Source organism: Salvia hispanica, chromosome 5, assembly GCF_029641045.1.
Source record: "Salvia hispanica isolate PSC_SH4W2 chromosome 5, Shi_PSC_v1, whole genome shotgun sequence".
Lineage (NCBI taxonomy): Eukaryota > Viridiplantae > Streptophyta > Magnoliopsida > Lamiales > Lamiaceae > Salvia > Salvia hispanica.
In genome coordinates this window covers 16860532-16878485 of record NC_142696.1, presented here as the reverse complement: position 1 = coordinate 16878485, position 17954 = coordinate 16860532, and the positions used below count along the sequence as shown (strand labels likewise).

The following is a 17954-nucleotide window of genomic DNA, read 5'->3' as shown; positions in this document are numbered from 1 at the left end:
ATGAATGTCTGGAGTATTCTCATTTGTAGTGAACAGATAGTCGATATTGCATCTCGTGTAAGAGAAAAAACAACACTGTCCGGGAAGAAAGGTCAAGGCTTCGCAGCAGTACGGTGATTCTGATGATGACTTCAAGTTTCCTAGACGACATCCATGCTTCATTCCTCAAGTGAATGCGAGTAGTATGCTCCATGATTATGATGATGACATTATGCTGCCTATGCCAATTTTAAAAAAACGCATACATAAAATTCGTTTTCAAAGACGCATACACCAACACACTGTCTCCCTAAAACATAAATTTCCCTTTTGGGAACCTTTAACGTAGACTCGCCTCAAGTAGAGAAAAGATTGGTGTAAGGAAGTTGAATAGTGTTAAGGATCAAAAATCACACTCTTTTGTCTCATAAAATTAGTTTCATTTTTCTATTACGTCCTACAGATTATAGTGTCTTTCGATATTTGATTGTAGTAATATTTTCTCTTATGAGGTGAGTCATATTTTTTACTATTATTACTTCAATTACCTTTTCATTCTATCTCTCTCGTACTTATCAAAGTTCTTATTAAAACTCAGTCATTCCTAAAGTCACTGTTTTTATGCTATAAAGAAATTTTTTTGAAAGGCTAGTAATTAACACCATAATCAGTCTTTCTTTAGTATTTAAAAAATGCATCAAATATAAGAGAAAAATACTCTAAGTTGATTCACATCAATCAAATAAAACAAAGTTGTTTTGGTTGAGTTATCATTCCGATTTGTCAAAACGATATTGTGTTCTTCCACCTAAATTATCCGAAAAGCTATTTAGAAATGATTTTTACCAGAATGGTAGAACAAATTTCGTTACTTTCTTGACCAATTTTAAAATTCAAATCTAAAATCAAACCACCTACCTGTCCTAGCATTCCCAAAATCTATGGTGTTTGCAACCGCCAACAACCTCCCTCAACTATTTTTGTTGTTCTGACTCTTTCTTTCACATCCCGACATTCACTCTCCCTCCCAATTTTCGCACAATGACCAACTTCTCTCCTCATTCCCACAAAACACCAAAATTCTTCAAACAAAGAATAAAATAATAATAATAATAATAACAGAAAAATGGACGATCTCCCAGTTGATCCCGACATCAATGCGCTGGAGGCGATTTCCAACTCGCCGCCGCGTCGGAAAACCCTCTACTACAGCCAGCAGCTGCGGACCATGACCGGAAGCCAGCAACCCCGCCACTCCAACCACCCCCGCAACCACAGCCTCGACGAGATCGACATCCTCGCCGCCGCCGCCGCCTCCGAAGAGGACGATTTCTACCGCTACCCCATCACCACCGGAAGCGCCGGCGGCGCCACCGACATGATGGATTACGTCGGCATGGCGGACGGCGCCAACGGCTTCGATGACTCCCAGCTCCTCCCCAACCAGCCCCTGCCTGAGTTCGTCGGCAGCAGCGGCGGCGCCGGGGTTTTCAAGGCCCCTATTCGAGCCGCGATGCACCCCAACCGGCCGCCCTGCCTCGAAATCCGACCTCACCCTTTGCGCGAATCTCAGGTTCGTTTCATCTAATGGACCGTTACAAAATGTCAACAGATAACAAAATAATACCAACAGAAAATGTCAACACAAAGGAAATATCAACATAATGTCAACCGTTAACAATGTGTCAAGATCATGCTATTATTTTGTCATCTGTTCACATTTTGTGTCAAGATCATACTATCAACCGTTAACAAGAGCAATGAAAATTTTGTACATAATTAATCATAATTTTGAAATTTTGAAAGGGGGGAAAATCCATAAAGACGATTGCAAGCACATGCACACAGCTGTGGGCAGGGCAGGAATCTGGTGTGAGGGTGTGGAAGTATTCAGACACATTCGACCCAGGGACTTTCACGGGGACAGCAGGGCGAAGGCTACCGAGGGGAGATGAGGAGACAGCCACGTTTCACGAGTCAGCGAGCACGTCTCAAACGCTCTCCTTGATGGTTGATGAAGGGACTAAGTTGGTTTGGAGCGGACACAAGGATGGTAAGGTCCGTTCGTGGAAGATGGACCAGCAGTTCACCGATGGCAACGCTTTCAAGGAAGGCTTCTCTTGGCAAGCACATAAAACCCCAGTTCTTTCCATGACAATATCCTTTTATGGTAACTTCTTTTTTCCTATTGATGATTCTTGTTGTAGTATTGAATGTGCAATATTTGAAAGATTCTGTTATTTCGTGTTGTGCTGATGATTTTCCACGTTGCTCGTCTAAGAAAGTGACCATTTCTTATAATCTCTGTGCTTGTGTAAAGGTGATATATGGACGGGCACAGAGGGTGGCGCGATAAGGATCTGGCCGTGGGAAGCTCTTGAAAAATCTCTTGGACTAACGCAGGAGGAAAGACGAATGGCTGCTCTGCTGGTGGAGAGATCAGCTATTGACTTGAGAGCTCAAGTCACCGTTAATGGCGTGTGCAACATTTCATCTTCGGATGTGAAATACCTGTTAGCTGACAATGTTAGAGCCAAGGTTTGGGCAGCAGGCTCTCAAACATTTTCACTATGGTAACGTCATCTCTATCGCATTCATCTCCGGCTCGTGAAAACAGAGAAATCTGATCATTTTTTGAATGAACAGGAATGCTCGGACGAGGGAGCTTCTGAAAGTATTCAACATAGAGGGTCAGATTGAGAATCGCGTAGACATGCCATCTCAAGAGCAGCCAGTCGAAGACGAGGTGAATGTGAAGTTAGTCTCAAAGGGGAAAAAGGACAAATCACAGGGCTTCCTGCAGAGGTCGCGCAATGCGCTGATAGGCGCTGCTGATGCTGTTCGTAGAGTAGCAAAGGGGGCGGGAGCGTTAGTGGAAGACACGAAGAAGATTGAAGCAATGATGATTGCTCCAGACGGTGCAATTTGGACGGGTTGCACAAATGGAGTATTAATCCTTTGGGACGGGAATGGGAACCGTGTGCAGGATTTCACTCGCCACCCTGCTGCTGTGCAGAGCATCTGCTCTCATGGTTCGAGGATATGGGTTGGATACGCAACGGGGAACATCCAGATACTAGACCTTGAAGGAAACCTAGTAACCGGTTGGGTTGCGCACAACGAGCCCATTATAAAGCTAGTCGTCGGCCACGGGCATCTCTTTAGTTTAGCCACACACGGTGGCATTCGGGGGTGGAACATATCATCTCCGGCGTCCACGGATAGCATATTGCGGAAAGAACTATCGGAACGATCGGCCATGTATACGAGACGGGACAAAGTGACCATTATGGTTGGGACATGGAATGTAAGCCAAGGTAGAGCTTCTCCAACGGCTCTCAAGTCGTGGTTGGGATCTGCAGTGTCGGATGTTGATATTGTCGTTGTCGGGCTGCAAGAAGTGGAGATGGGTGCGGGTTTTCTTGCTATGTCTGCGGCAAAAGAGACAGTATGCCTATAACTACATCAAATGTGTGAATTTCGATTATTTTTTACAATTAGATTGACAAAAAATTTACTATTGAGTTTGCATTTTTAGGTAGGGCTAGAAGGGAGCTCTGTGGGACAATGGTGGCAAGATCATATCGGCAAGGCTTTGGATGAGAGATCTATCTTTGAACGTGTAGGCTCGAGGCAGTTGGCTGCCTTGCTCATTGCGATTTGGTAAGCTTTTTCATAAGTTATGATAGATTACCCTTTATTGTTTTTTTAAACCGTTGCAGTCGACAATGCGAACAATAACATAATGTTATAGGTCACTGTCGTCCTTCCTTTCAGGGTAAGAAAAACTATCCGGCCCCATGTCGGAGACTTGGATGTTGCTGCTGTCGCATGCGGTCTAGGCCGTGCAATAGGAAATAAGGTAAGTAGTTCTGGTTCTCCCTTAGCGTCCGAATTGGCCTCATGGTAATTAATGTCGTCTCTATATTTATACACGGGCATGGGACGTGGTTGCAGGGAGGTGTAGGATTGAGGTTGAGAGTGTATGACCGGCTCATCTGTTTTGTGAATTGTCATTTTGCTGCACATTTAGAAGCAGTAAACAAACGGAATGCTGATTTCGATCATATTTTCCGAACAATGACTTTCACTCGGTCTACGCACAGCAATGCTGCTGGTATGCTGCGATGCCTCTACTTGTCTTGCTCTCTTCTTCTCTGCATATATTTATTTTGGCTGCTTTATTCGTTTGGCTTGCCGTGGCTCCTCATTTTTGCAGCTGGTGTTTCATCGGCTAATCAAGCGCTCAAAAACTCAAATGTACGGGTGCATCCCTCAGTTTTCGAGATTATGATTTTGTCGAATTTTTGTTTGAGGGAAATTCTCCAATGTTTTTTTGTCTCCAGCAAACTACATCTACTAGTCCTGAAGAGGCAAGGCCTGATCTTGCTGAGGCTGATATGATCGTCTTTAATGGCGATTTTAATTATCGCCTATTCGGCATAACTTATGATGAGACTCGGGACTTGGTTTCTCAGCGAAGCTTTGATTGGCTTCGCGAGAAAGATCAGCTACGAGCAGAGATGAAGGCCGGTAAAGTTTTCCAAGGGATGCGCGAGGCCCTCATTAGGTTTCCTCCCACTTACAAGTTTGAGATAGGAAAACCGGGTTTAGGAGGTAATTCAACGCCCTCGTTGCTGCTCCTCCTTTCTTAACACTTAACATAGATAAGATAATCTAATCGTATACGTTGTAGGGTATGACTCTGGTGAGAAGAAACGAATCCCAGCTTGGTGCGACAGAGTTCTGTATCGCGATAACAAAGCAGGTATGGCGAAAGAATGCAGCTTAGATTGCCCCGTGATCGCCTACATATCACAGTAAGCCTTGATGCTTTTAAGTTGTGCTCCTCACGACTCCATCTTCCTTGCTTATTTCGTAGTGATTGTTCTGATCTTGCATTCAAGGTACGACGCCTGTATGGATGTGATTGAGAGCGATCACAAGCCGGTTCGTTGCAAGCTCAGCCTCGACATTGCTCATGTTGATAAAACAATTAGGAGGCAGGAGTTTGCAAAGATCCTCACGACCAACGAAGAGATAAGGTCGAGCATTGATGCACTGCGTTTTGTCCCCGAGACGGTAGTCAGCACAAACAACATCGAGCTCCAGAACCAAGACACATCCACCTTGAAAATCACCAATCGAAGTGCTGAAGAGTGCGTGTTTTACAAAATTGTGTGCATAGGACTATGCTCCATCAAGGATGACGTAAAAGAGCCCGAGTACCGGCCGCGCGGATCGTTCGGTTTCCCCCGTTGGCTCGAGGTAATTACTACTCATTGCTATATTAATACTCCATCCATCCCCAAAAACTTGTCGCATATGGGACGGATGGGAGTATTTAAAAGTAGGACCTACGTTCTACTAACTTTTTCAACCCACTTTCCATTGCATTTCTTAAAATCAGTGCCCGGTCAAAATGTTACATAATTTAAGGGACGGAGGGAATAATATACTAGTACAATTTCTGTTTGATCAACTACTATACTTATGTAGTGAGCTTTGGACTTATGAAACAGGTGACACCGGGGGCGGGCCTGATTCGACCGGACCAAGTGGTGGACGTAACGGTCCATCACGAGGAGTTCCATAAGTTGGAGGATTTGGTTGAGGGAGTTCCACAAAGCTGGTGGGCTGAAGACACCAGGGACAAGGAGCTGATCTTGGTGGTGGTGGTGCGAGGGAGTTGCTCGACCGACGTCAAAACGCACCATGTCACTGTCCGACACCGCTTCAACGGGAACACGATTAGGATAGATGCTAAAACACAAGAAGGCAACTCGCACCAAAAATCCGTCTGATAAACCTCAACTTGATGTGTCTAATCACAAGGTACATATTTGTAGAAATGGATAGGCAAATAGAAGATTCTTTAATTTGCTTGCTATGTATAGAACTAATTAACATAGTTTTTGTGATCAGACTTTGGATGTTAGCTATAATTGAAGATCATGGTTATATGCTCCTTAGATAGTTATTTGATAATTTACTATAATTTGCAAATGCATATATTTTATATATCCTAATTTAATTCAAATATGAAAAAATCAAAAGATACAAATTTCAATAAATTAGAGCGATCGAAAAAGAAATATGACTAAACTATGATGGGACGAAGGGATTAGTATATATTTAAACCGCTCAGAATTTCAATCATGCGATGATACAACAAAGACACTCTTCGGAAAATCAAAACTAGCTAGCTATACATTCTAAGCAATTCGCATATAAAATTGCGATGCTGGTTGTTGTCTTCGTTTTTACGGTTACAAGCAATTTTCAGGCATGATGACTCCGGCAGAACTTCCGGCGATGTTTTTGCAGTAAGATTGTGCTTTAGTTGATTTCAAATATGTGAGTTTAATGTCATATAATTTGATATTGCTGCATGGATTGGTATGGCTGCAATCAAATGTCATTGCTACTTTTGTTGCAGATGTTCCTTGAATGTTTTGGTATGTAATCTGGCTAATTTTGATTCCCGAACCCTGCCAAAAGTAATTTAAGTTAATCTAATGTTAGAAAATCAAATATAAATTAATGGTATCTAAAAAACAAAGTGTAATTAAAATAAAAGAAAGAATATTTACCTGGCTAGGACATCCTTGATTGTTTGGGCAGTAATTTTGGTCTATAATGATTGGATTCTCAACATTCTTCATAACTATATTTCGGAAATTGATATTTCTGACAAATCCCTTGCTAGGCCGGGCCCATGTTTTAATCCGAAGCCCGTTATCAGACCCACTGAAAGCCGAATTTATCAATGTTACATTTTCCACGCCGTCTTCATCAAAACTTCGGCCCAAACTTCCAATGCTGTGAAAAGAATAAAGCAGAGAGGTTATTATCGTGACACAACCTTTCAAAATAATACTTTTGTTCACACCAAAAAGATGTTCTCAATGACTTTTAAAAAACAATGAAATATTTTTCAGATTTTTATTTATATTTTCAATATAGAAGTGTGAATTGAAATATGAAACGGAGTATAGAATACCTAACACCGTGTCCCGGGCCGCATTTGATTTTGTCCATCCATAAATTTCTAGTCCCGGGGCCGATGGATATACAGTCGTCGCCGGTTTGGATGAGGGCATTGGTAATAGTGACTCCGGTGGAGGATTGTACATGAATTCCATCAGTGTTAGGGCTTAGATCGGGTGCTATCATCTTCACATTGCTCACTTTCACATTCTTGCAACTATTGATGACAATGTGCATCAATTGGCTATTAATCGAGGTTAACCCTTTTATCTCACCGTTATTAACCCAATTAAATGTGATTGACTGCAATTTTCAAACATAACTTGGATTAGTCCCACTTGCATAGTGTAAGTAAATACATACGACTTACAAAAGATTTATACATAAAAAAAATATCTGCTTAAATTTATTCGATAATATAATAGTAGTATGAGGAAACGTGGTGTGTCATCAATACATTAAATGTTTCTCACCAATAAATATGAATTAGTTCATAGTTCGCACCCTCACCTAGAAAAATATCTGTACTAACTCATAATTCCTCAACGTATCATGAAATTTATGAATCTAATTGATTTTGAAATAAATAACATTAAGTGAAGAACGATTGAAAAATGATAGCAAGTGGTGATGGGAACTACGAAAGAGGTTTGCTCGGTTACCGAATTCTTTAATTTCTTTTTGTACTTGCATCGTCCAAGTTAAAAGCATTAATTAAAAATTTCATAATTTGACACCATTCTAAAAGTAAATATACCACATTATTACCGCTCGGTTACCGAATTCTTTAATTTCTTTTTGTACTTGCATCGTCCAAGTTGAAAGCATTAATTAAAAATTTCATAATTTGACACCATTCTAAAAGTAAATATACCACATTATAACCGCAAGGGTTAATAACGTGGTGAATTATAAGGGCATGTTTGTTTGGCAGAAATGTAAAACTGTTAAGGAAAATGTTTACGTACTAGCTTAAAAAAAAGTTGCATGTCGAAAAAAGTAAAATGTTGTGAGAAATAATATGAATTGAGAAATGTACCCTTGCTCCGGTGGGGCAAGTTTGGCCGGAATCCTTGCAGGCCCATAATCCGGCTCCCTTAGCATCAAGATTTCCCCCGACGACAGAAAGCCAATTGACCTGAATAAAAAGAATCCAGTAGTCGGGATTTCCGAGGGCACGGTGGTCAAGTGGAGCTACAAGAGTTCCATCTATTTGAACTCTGATCTTATTCTTGCACGGCCCTCTAAATTCAACGGACCTCAATAGGTAACGCCCTTTTGGCACGTAAATCCTGGAAGCTGTCACGGCCGTGCACGCCGCCTCCCATGCCTTGAGGAACGGCTGAGTTGCGTCGGTTTTCCCATCTGGTTTTGCACCAAATGTTATCACGTTGAATGTGACTGTAGCACCTTGTGCATTGCCAAACCATGCTAGAAATAAAATGATTGAAATAATAGAATTCATTTTTTTGGCCTAAGTATTTTTATGGACTTGAATATTTCTATTTTTTGATGGAGAATGAGACGGTTGATGTGCTATTTATATGTGAATTTCATCCCTTGCAACTGTCGCTTCGAGATTGATACCAATGATTGTTTGTAATAATTGATCAAAATATTAAAATTTAGTTAATTTATTTATGTCAAATATTCATGTTATGATATGTACGGCGCCATGTGATGATACGTTATTGAGATGGAATTTTTGTTTTAGGAGTCATGTGAGGTAATATGAAGAGAGTTCTCTTTTTAAAAAAATATATTTGGAGAAATGGATAGTATAGTCAACTTTATAATAGTAGTATATAATGGACTTGCACATGGAGTTATGCTCGACTTTGTAGTTTGAATTGCTCAACATAAATCATTTATTGGTTGTTGAGTTTATTTTTTAGATAATTAAGCGGAGAAAATACTTGATAAGACATTTAATTGTTGGAGCTTGGGCAATAATAAAGAGTCAACTACTTTTATACTCCATGTACATTATTACTTGGGTAGCATTAGAATGAGACTATACCCCAGTTGCAGAACTAAACAATTTTTCTATCTTCTTCATTATGTATATATAATGAACTTAGGCTATTATTGCAATAGACATGCATTATATATAAATTGTTTAATCAATCGTTTCCATGACAAATGTAATTTGTATGCACAATTACAAATTTGAGAAAATGTTTTACTGTGGTAATAAATTTACTCCATTAAGAGATGCATACATATTACTACTATTTTCAGTGCAACACTAAATATTTGCATCACAAAAATTTCTAATTAGCATACATTATATTTTTGGTTATCATCATAAAGTAACGGTCGATTTTGCCTACTTTTTAGTAGACGTGATACTCCCCTTATCCCATAAAAATATGTGTACTTTCTATTTTCGTCCGTCCCATAAAAATATATACATTTCATTTTGGAAAATTATATCAATTTAATAATATATATCTCACTATCCACTAATACTATTTTAACTGCTATTCTCCTCATCTCTCTTACTTTACCATACCATTCTCTTCCTCTTTCTTACTTTACCAAATTTTTCTTAATTCTCATACCCATTGCCCATATTTTTATGGGACGGGAGTATTATTTTCTTAAGTACTCCCTCTGTCCAAGAGTCACATTTTGCCATGTTCGTCCCACAATAAGAGTCACGTTTCACTTTTAACATAAATAGTAAGTAAGTCTCACGTTCCACTAACTCACTTACTCACATTCTATTATAAAATCAATATAAAAAAATTGGATCTCATATTCCACTAACTTCTTAAACCCACTATTCTTTACATTTCCTTAAAATACGTGTCCAAATCAAATGTAACTTCTATTATGGAACGTAAGAAGTAATATAGTAACAATATCTCATTTCATTCACGATAATAGTTGCATCACAACATCATATAGTATGGGCATTTCAATTTTTGTAAATTACACATAAGCTCATTTGACAGTTAAATTTTCTCCTATTTGTGAAGAGGCATGCATGATACATTTAGTTATCTCTAAATATGGGCATTTCAATTCATAAAAAGTTGTCCCCGGCTAAATGCTCATATATCACTAAATATTAATAATAATATGAGTTCTGCTATCTATTAACACTATTTTAATTATCTATCTCATCCATTAATTCACGTATTATTTCAAATATACATATTTTTATAAGACAGATCCGGGAGCATATAAGTATATATAGATTTCGTTAGATTCGTCCAAGGCGGTTTAAAGGGAAATTAAATTATAAGTAAAGTCTAAATATTATTACAATGAAATTATAACTAGAGTCTAATTACAAGGCGGCTTAGATTCACACATGTTAAACTTATACTTCGTTGACCAAAATTTGTAGTGCATCACTTTAAAAATTGATTCAGATTATGATTTCTAAATAAAAATATGTGAAGGTACGTGAATAACGAATGTGTGGATAATGAAGCCATGTGACACGTGGAGGACTATAAGGCGGGAAAATAGCCGAATAGTCAAACGTACAACCGATCTGTACCGCCGCCTTGAAGGCTGTTTTGATTAAGTAAAAATATACTCCAGCCTTCCATTAACAAATATCCCATTTTGTTATTTTTAGTGGCGGAAGTAGAAAACGACATTAGTAGGAGCAGCTATATTTTGAAAATTTTCACTAACAATTTATTTTTGAATAATTTTGATTATTTTTAGGGACTTTTCTATAATAATTTGTGTAAAATTTGGATAAATTTTATAAATAATTAGTAGAAAAACATCAAAATTTTCAATTCATGAGGGGCTTAAGCCGCTTATAGTGATAGCGCCATTGGTTATTTTCGCCTTTTAAAATTTCATGTATTTTTTTTTATTATTTTTGATAATAGACAATTTCATGTATTTTTTTTTATTATTTTTGATAATAGATCATATATTGCGCTAATTTTATCCTATTCAAATTTTATTATGAATTAACTAATATTCCCCCAGTTCCATTAAAAATGAAACGTTTTCCTTTTTTGGTTGTCCCATTAAAAATGAAACATTTCATAAAATAGAAACAACTCTATCTCTATTTTTCCATCTCTATTACTTTACTCTCTCTTCATTAACTCACAAAACAACACTATATAAAATCTTGTGCCGATTCCCAAATGTTGTATTTTAAGGGGGACGGAGGTCGGAGGGAGTATATAGAAGTTGAATCCACCTTCCATTAAATTTTTCCACACTCTTTAAATACTAATACAAGACTATATTTCTTGAAAATCGTGTTATGTCAAATGTGGACATGTAATCGTAAACCAGAGATATAGTATCATTTGTTAAAGATGGCCTCTCATGAATCAACCCAGTGATGAATCCAAAAAAATGAATTTGTGGATACAGGAAGAACATTGATGTCGTATCTTAGCTCTGATACCTCCTCATAATTGTTTCCTCTATCCTCGTTTCGTCATTTTCATTACACGCCGCGTATATTATTGTTGCAAACTCTTACTTTCTTGTTCAAGTATAATACTCCCTCCGTCCTGCTTAAGATGACATGTTTTCCTTTTTAGTTTGTCCCAACTAAGATGACATATTTCCTTTTTTGGAAACTTTCTCTCTCCAATTAATACATCCAACCACTATTTATCACTCTTATTAAAATATTTATCTTTCTTTATCTCTCTATTTTAATACTTACACGTTACACCCACCTTTTCTCTCTCAAATTAAACATTTTAACCAATAACTCCTAAAATCCCGTGTCGGCTAAGAAATGTGTCATCTTAGCCAAGACGGAGGGAGTAGTATCAAATTATATAGTTTGAGAATTAACAAAAATGTAAAATTATTAAATAAAATCTTAAGCTTTCGATGATTAGGTTAAGAATTAATGATAAGATAAATAGTTTACAAATTAAAATTTACAATTGATTATAAAATTAATTTATTTAGTCACATATTCTAAATTGAATCATTGACGTTTTATCATGGTTCTGTAACAAACTTTTAATACAGTACTATTTCATATATCTAATTCGTTTTGTTAAATTATGTAGTTACCAAACTATTAAATTATAGGATAATTTTATATTAGGTGCCCTTACAATGAGCAATTAGTTTATTTAACGTTGACAGATCCACGTACACAAAGCACAATATACTGACTTTAAAGGGCTAGTATTACATCTGTATTGTTATACTCACTCAGTCCTAACTAAGTTGAGTCATATTTCTTTTTGGGATGTCCTAATAAAGTTGAGTCATTTTCCTTTTTGACAAAAAATAAAATATCCAATCACTCTTACTTTATTTCATCATCTACTTTAAGCTCCCCTTATCTCTCCTACTTTTTCCCTTTTTCCTATTTTAGGAGTATTATTTTCATTTAATTTATTCAACACAATTTTTCAATCTCCGTGCTAAAAAATTTTATACCAACTTAATTGGAACGGATGGAGTAATATTTTTCATTTTCCTAAGCAATTTAGAAGGTAGAAAGAATAAAGAACAACAGTGTGGGTCCCGTACCTCACTTGGCACTCGACCCCATATGGATCCGCACTTGGACGAACCGCATGCCATATTTTTAGTTATCCAAACATGAAAGTTTACAGGGATACAACGACGATATTCGACCCAACTAACTTTTTTTCACACTTCTTAAACACACTCGCTGATTCTAAATGGGCCAGTTAACGACGAATGAATGGAATAATAATAATCTCATTCTCTTTGGGATGTCCCAACTAAGTTGAGTCGTATTTCTTTTTGGGATGTCCCAACTAAGTTGAGTCATTTTCTTATTTGACAAAAAATAAAACATCCAATCACTCTTAATTTATTTCATCACATACTTTACTCTATCTTTATCTTTCCTACTTTATTCCTCTTTTGTACTTTTATCACAATTTATTAATGTTCGTGCCCAAAAGATATGACTCAACTTAGTTATAGCGGAGGGAGTATTAGTAAAGGCTTATCTCAACCTGACCATTTTTGTGTTATAGCACACCAGTGTCATTCATCATCCTAAGGTTATCTGATTATAGTTTTGACTCAGCAAGCGCGCTCATGGTATATAGTTAATTTTCTATTTAATTTGTGAAATAAGTTCGACTTATTTATTTCTACAAGTAAGCCGGGTAAGAGAACACAAAAACAAAATCAATATAATGAAAAATTTATCCTCTTTATGTAGTTGGGTGATTTTTTTTTGGAAAAACTTTATTTTCTCTTTTTCTTTTACACTCTAGTCTATCTTCCACTTTATTTTCTCTCCACTTTAACCTTTAAACATTTTTTTCTTTAAATCTCTTGTTTAACAAAATGTCTCAACTACCTAGGATGAACGGAGTACCATTTCTTGTTTTACAAAAATGTATAGAGAAATGATTTCCTAACATTTACTTATTACTTCGTCTCGACCACCAAATAGACACATGGGTAGATGGTACAATTTTAATGAGAAATTGGTAAAATTATAAGAGAAAAAATGAGAAAAAAATGGATAAAGTATGAGAGAGGAGGAGAAAGTAGATAAAATATGGGAGAAAAACTTTCCATTTTTAGATGAGACTATATTTTGAGAACATCCCGAAAGGGAAATATAAGATTATTTTTCGTGCCGAGAGGGGTATAACTTTTGTTTGTTAAAAATTTATGGAGCTCGTTTACTAAATCTCATAAGATGGATGAAGTATTATGCTCATTAGTCCATGTGAAAGCTCAGTTGGTGATTGAAGTTGAGATGGACTTGGTCGTTGGGAGGTTAGCATCGGCATTATAATTGCAGTATAATTAATCGAACAAAATGGGCTTATTATGAGAATATTTTTATTCATATTATTAGATACTCCTCTCGTCCGTGAAATGTTGTCGATTTTGCTTTTATGTTTTGTTTTGTTTTATTTTTTTATTTTTGGTAAATGGACCCCACTTTTCACTAATTCATTACACTCACATTCTATTATAAAACTAATATATAAATGTGAGGCCTACAATTCACTAACTTTTTTCACTTACTTTTCTTCGCATTTCTTAAAAGCCATGTTGAGTCAAACACGGATAACATTTTGCCGACGGACGGAGTCGTTATTTAGGAACTATAAAAAAAATATTCCCTTCATTCAATAAAAATATATGCATTTGAAATAATAAGAGAATTAATGCACAATAAATAAAGCAAGAGAGATGCGGATAATATTAGTTAAAGTAGTGCTAAGAATTAATGCACAATAAATAAAGCAAGAGAGATGAGGATAATATTAGTTAAAGTAGTGCTAGTGCTTAGTGAGATTACATATTATTAGTGTTTAATGAATTGTAATGGTGGCTCATAATAGTATAGGTTGTAAATAAATTAATGTATATGAGAACTAAGTTGGGGACAACGTTCCATAAGTCGATATACCCATATTTTTATGGAATGAGTGAAAAAGAAAAGTTTTTACAAGATGAAGGGAATAGCTAATTAAGTCCAAATATGTATATATACAAAGTTTCCTCTGCAACATGTGCATCGAAAATGAAACTTTGCTGCTGATTTTTTTATCACATTATGCATATGCTTATCATAGAAGTGTTCTTGAGCTCGACTTCCCTCTGTCGGGGCTCTATTGATGGATACTACATAACATACTAGGTGTTGCTTATATTCAGTGTTTTTGTTCTTGTATTCGGGTTTTGCCGCTTTTTTTACCAAAGAAAAAGAATACAATTATCCAGTTTATAATCATCTATAGTCTCATTTTTTTTAAAGAACTAACAAAGAAAACTCAGAACGGAACTAATACTTGCGCTTTACTCGATTATACGATATTAAAATAAAGAAAAGTAAAACAAAACAAATCTTTAGACAATAGACATAATCTCTCAAATATCGCGGTCGCATGACTTCATCTTCGCCTTAGTTAACATAAGCATGTTTAAAGAGAGAGGTTGCATGCTGCGTTTTCTTCAACTTGTCTGAATAAACTAGATTTATATCCTGCAATTTGATATTTTTACACGGATTTGTGTGACTGCAATCCAATATTAGAGCTTCCAGATTTCTTGACGTTCCACTTACGCTGCTGATTCTGACGTTGCTGATTTTCACCCCCGAGTCCTGCAGAATACACAACATTAGTACTCGTTCGTTCATCCACGGTTTCAAAATACGAGAGCAAAATCAAGTACGTACGCCTTTCGGGCAATTCCTCTGAGGGCAATACTCTTGATCGATAATTATAGGGTATGTAACATTCATCATGACCAAGTTAATGAACTTGACATTCGTAACGGTCGCATTGCTAGGTCTCGCCCATGTTTTAATCCGAACACCGTTGTCTGTGTTTCTAAACACTGAGTTTTTAACTTCAATGTTTTCCACGCCTTCTTCGCGTGGCGTTCCACCAATGCTTCCAATGCTGCAATTAACGAACACTTATTAAAGAAAATTGGTATATATTGTGATAAGAATGTTGTCGTATTTAGGTGAATATATGGCGTTATCAAACGTACCTAATGCCATGCCCGGGGCCGCAGACAATATGGTCCATGGACATGTTCTTAGTGCCAGGGCCGATTGATATGCAGTCGTCTCCAGTGCCAATCTTGCTGTGGAGGACATTAACAAAGTTTGAATTCCCAACGTGGATGCCATCGGTGTTAGGGCTATCATCTGGGGCAGTTACTATCAAATTTTGCATGGTGATGTTGTTGCATCCATTGATAAAAATGTGGACATTCTCGCTATCTAACGATTTCAAGCCGTTAACGAGTACATTGTTGCAGCTTTGAAGAGAAAATGACTGCAATTACAATAGTTTCAAAGAATATGTAAGATTGCATAGTTAATTTGACAAAAATGCGTTTTATATATAGTTTCAACTTTCAAGAATGTGTGCAACTATAAGTGATTTAGTATAATTTCACTTAATCTAAATTTGTATGTTGATGCTTACTTTAATAGTTTGAAATTAGAACTTACCCTTGCTCCATATGGGCATCCCCTTTGTTGCTTCTTACATGACCAATAACTTGACCCCTTGGCATCAATAGTGCCACCACCAATAAATGAGAACCCATCAACATTTTTGAATGATATCCATGCTTGATGGTTGCTCAATGATTCGTAACTTGGAGCAACAATATTTCCTAATAGTTGGAACTGCATTTTCTTTTTGCATGGTCCATAGAACGTTACCGAATTCACCATGAATGTTCCTTGTGGAACGACAACCATTGATTTTTCGTCCGAGCTGCAGGCAGCTACCCACGCCTTTAACAAGGACGCTGATGAGTCAGTCTTGCCATCGGCTCTTGCCCCAAAATCCACAACGTTGTATGACTTAGCAATGCATATTTGCAACAATGTTGCAATATTCAAGACAAGAAAAAAAGTATGAGAAAATACGGTTAACTTAGGCATGATTAGAGATTCAAGAAGTAAGGTGAATATTAGATTTTGATTTGTAAAAAATAGGGTGGTGCTGCTTAATTTTTATAGGGTGCGTATGTCTATATTTGGTATGTTAATTAATTTGTTATATATTCAGTCTACCCGAATATTATATATCAAGGGTACTGATAAATTTATAATATAATTGTATGTATATATAATTGGGATTTGGGCTAATAATGTCATTTTCATAATTTCTGTAAGTAATGGAATTTATCTATTTTAATTGAATTTAATTTACCTAATCATGTTAATTATAGAAACGATAAAGAATAATATTTTTAATGTAGAAATGCCCCATATCCAAAGGCATTTAAAGTAAAAATATTAACATATCTGCTTTTCAATATTTAATAAAAAAAGAACCAAGCAAAGAAAAAATAATACAAAAAGAAAATAACATAAAAATAAAAAAAATGCGAAAGAAAAATGCTTAATCATTATTGCTATACTAATTTATTATGTAATTCACATTTCAATAAGGAAAATGCTCAATTTTTTTTTATATATTTAGATACACTTTTTCACTGTTACTGTATTGACGATTTATACAGCTTTATGATAATTTGTTTTAAAAAAATTAAGTTATGAAAGAATAATACAAAAGACAAAGAAAAACACTAGATATTAAACTAAAGTTGAATACAGATTAATTTATTTGAAAAATATATAATAATACTAGGTAAAGTTATAAAATTATTTTAAAATTAATAAACTAACTTAATTATATAGTATGTTAATTAATAGTATTACTATAATTAATTCAAAATCGAAATCTATAATTTTTTTTCCTAAAATAGTAGTTTTAAAATACATCTAGTTATATAGTAAGGATAAATTAATCATAAAATTATATCCTAAAAATAAAAAAATAAAGGGTATTATGTGTATATAAATTTATATTTTCTCACTCAAATGGAATTCGAATAATATATTTGTTTAAAACGATGAAATCATATTTTGTGTTCTTGTGCACTTTTTGTCTGTATGGAAAATAATATTTCCTTGTTTTATGTTTATTGTTTAATGGTTGATCAATTTAAAACTGATTAACATCAAATAATAGTGCATTTCAATCCAACTTTTCGCAGTACAAAAAATTATGTCCATTCAATGGCCTACACAATGCCACAATCAAATTCACCATTCATAAGATTTATCAATCAAGTCAAAATTATCATAATATAAAATCTTATTAACATTTAATCACAAAAAAATGCCTAAAATACTATACACCACAATTATAAAGTCTAAATTATTCTAATATAATAAAACCTGATTAATATTTAATAACAAAAATTAATACCTAAAAACTATAAAATTTATATTCATTTATCCTGGTGCGGTCTTTAAAATTTATAGGAGTATTCATTTTCCAATAATTATTTTTTTATTGTAATTCCACTTGATGTTTGATATGTGAATCAATTCACAACTCACTAGCCAGTGTCAACCCATAACACGATCAGGCCTATCTAAATTTTTACGTTTTGATGGATTATTGATCAATCAAGGAAATCTAAACTGTTTAAAAAAGAAAAACTAATTTTTGGTATACTGTAATTTTTGGTTTAATATA

The 17954-nt window shown here is 35.6% G+C and overlaps 2 protein-coding genes across 2 annotated transcripts; one reads left to right on the top strand and one right to left on the bottom strand.

The window, feature by feature from the left end:
- Window positions 1-1027: 1027 nt before the first annotated feature.
- Window positions 1028-5947, top strand: LOC125189780 (type I inositol polyphosphate 5-phosphatase 12-like). The gene is made up of 11 exons (XM_048087015.2): window positions 1028-1552; window positions 1786-2149; window positions 2300-2552; window positions 2626-3427; window positions 3518-3642; window positions 3757-3841; window positions 3937-4239; window positions 4326-4596; window positions 4676-4799; window positions 4887-5247; window positions 5502-5947. Exons 1-11 carry the CDS (start codon window positions 1106-1108, stop codon window positions 5781-5783), a joined length of 3417 nt encoding a protein of 1138 aa, XP_047942972.1. The 5' UTR covers window positions 1028-1105; the 3' UTR covers window positions 5784-5947.
- Window positions 5948-6090: 143 nt separating this feature from the next.
- On the bottom strand, window positions 6091-8450 carry LOC125190246 (Pectin lyase-like superfamily protein). Its single transcript, XM_048087494.1, has 4 exons — window positions 8009-8450; window positions 6983-7272; window positions 6573-6801; window positions 6091-6470 (listed from the first exon to the last, which is right to left on the bottom strand). The coding sequence occupies exons 1-4, from the start codon at window positions 8432-8434 to the stop codon at window positions 6249-6251; spliced, it is 1167 nt and encodes a 388-aa protein (XP_047943451.1). The 5' UTR covers window positions 8435-8450; the 3' UTR covers window positions 6091-6248.
- Between the last annotated feature and the right edge of the window lie 9504 nt (window positions 8451-17954).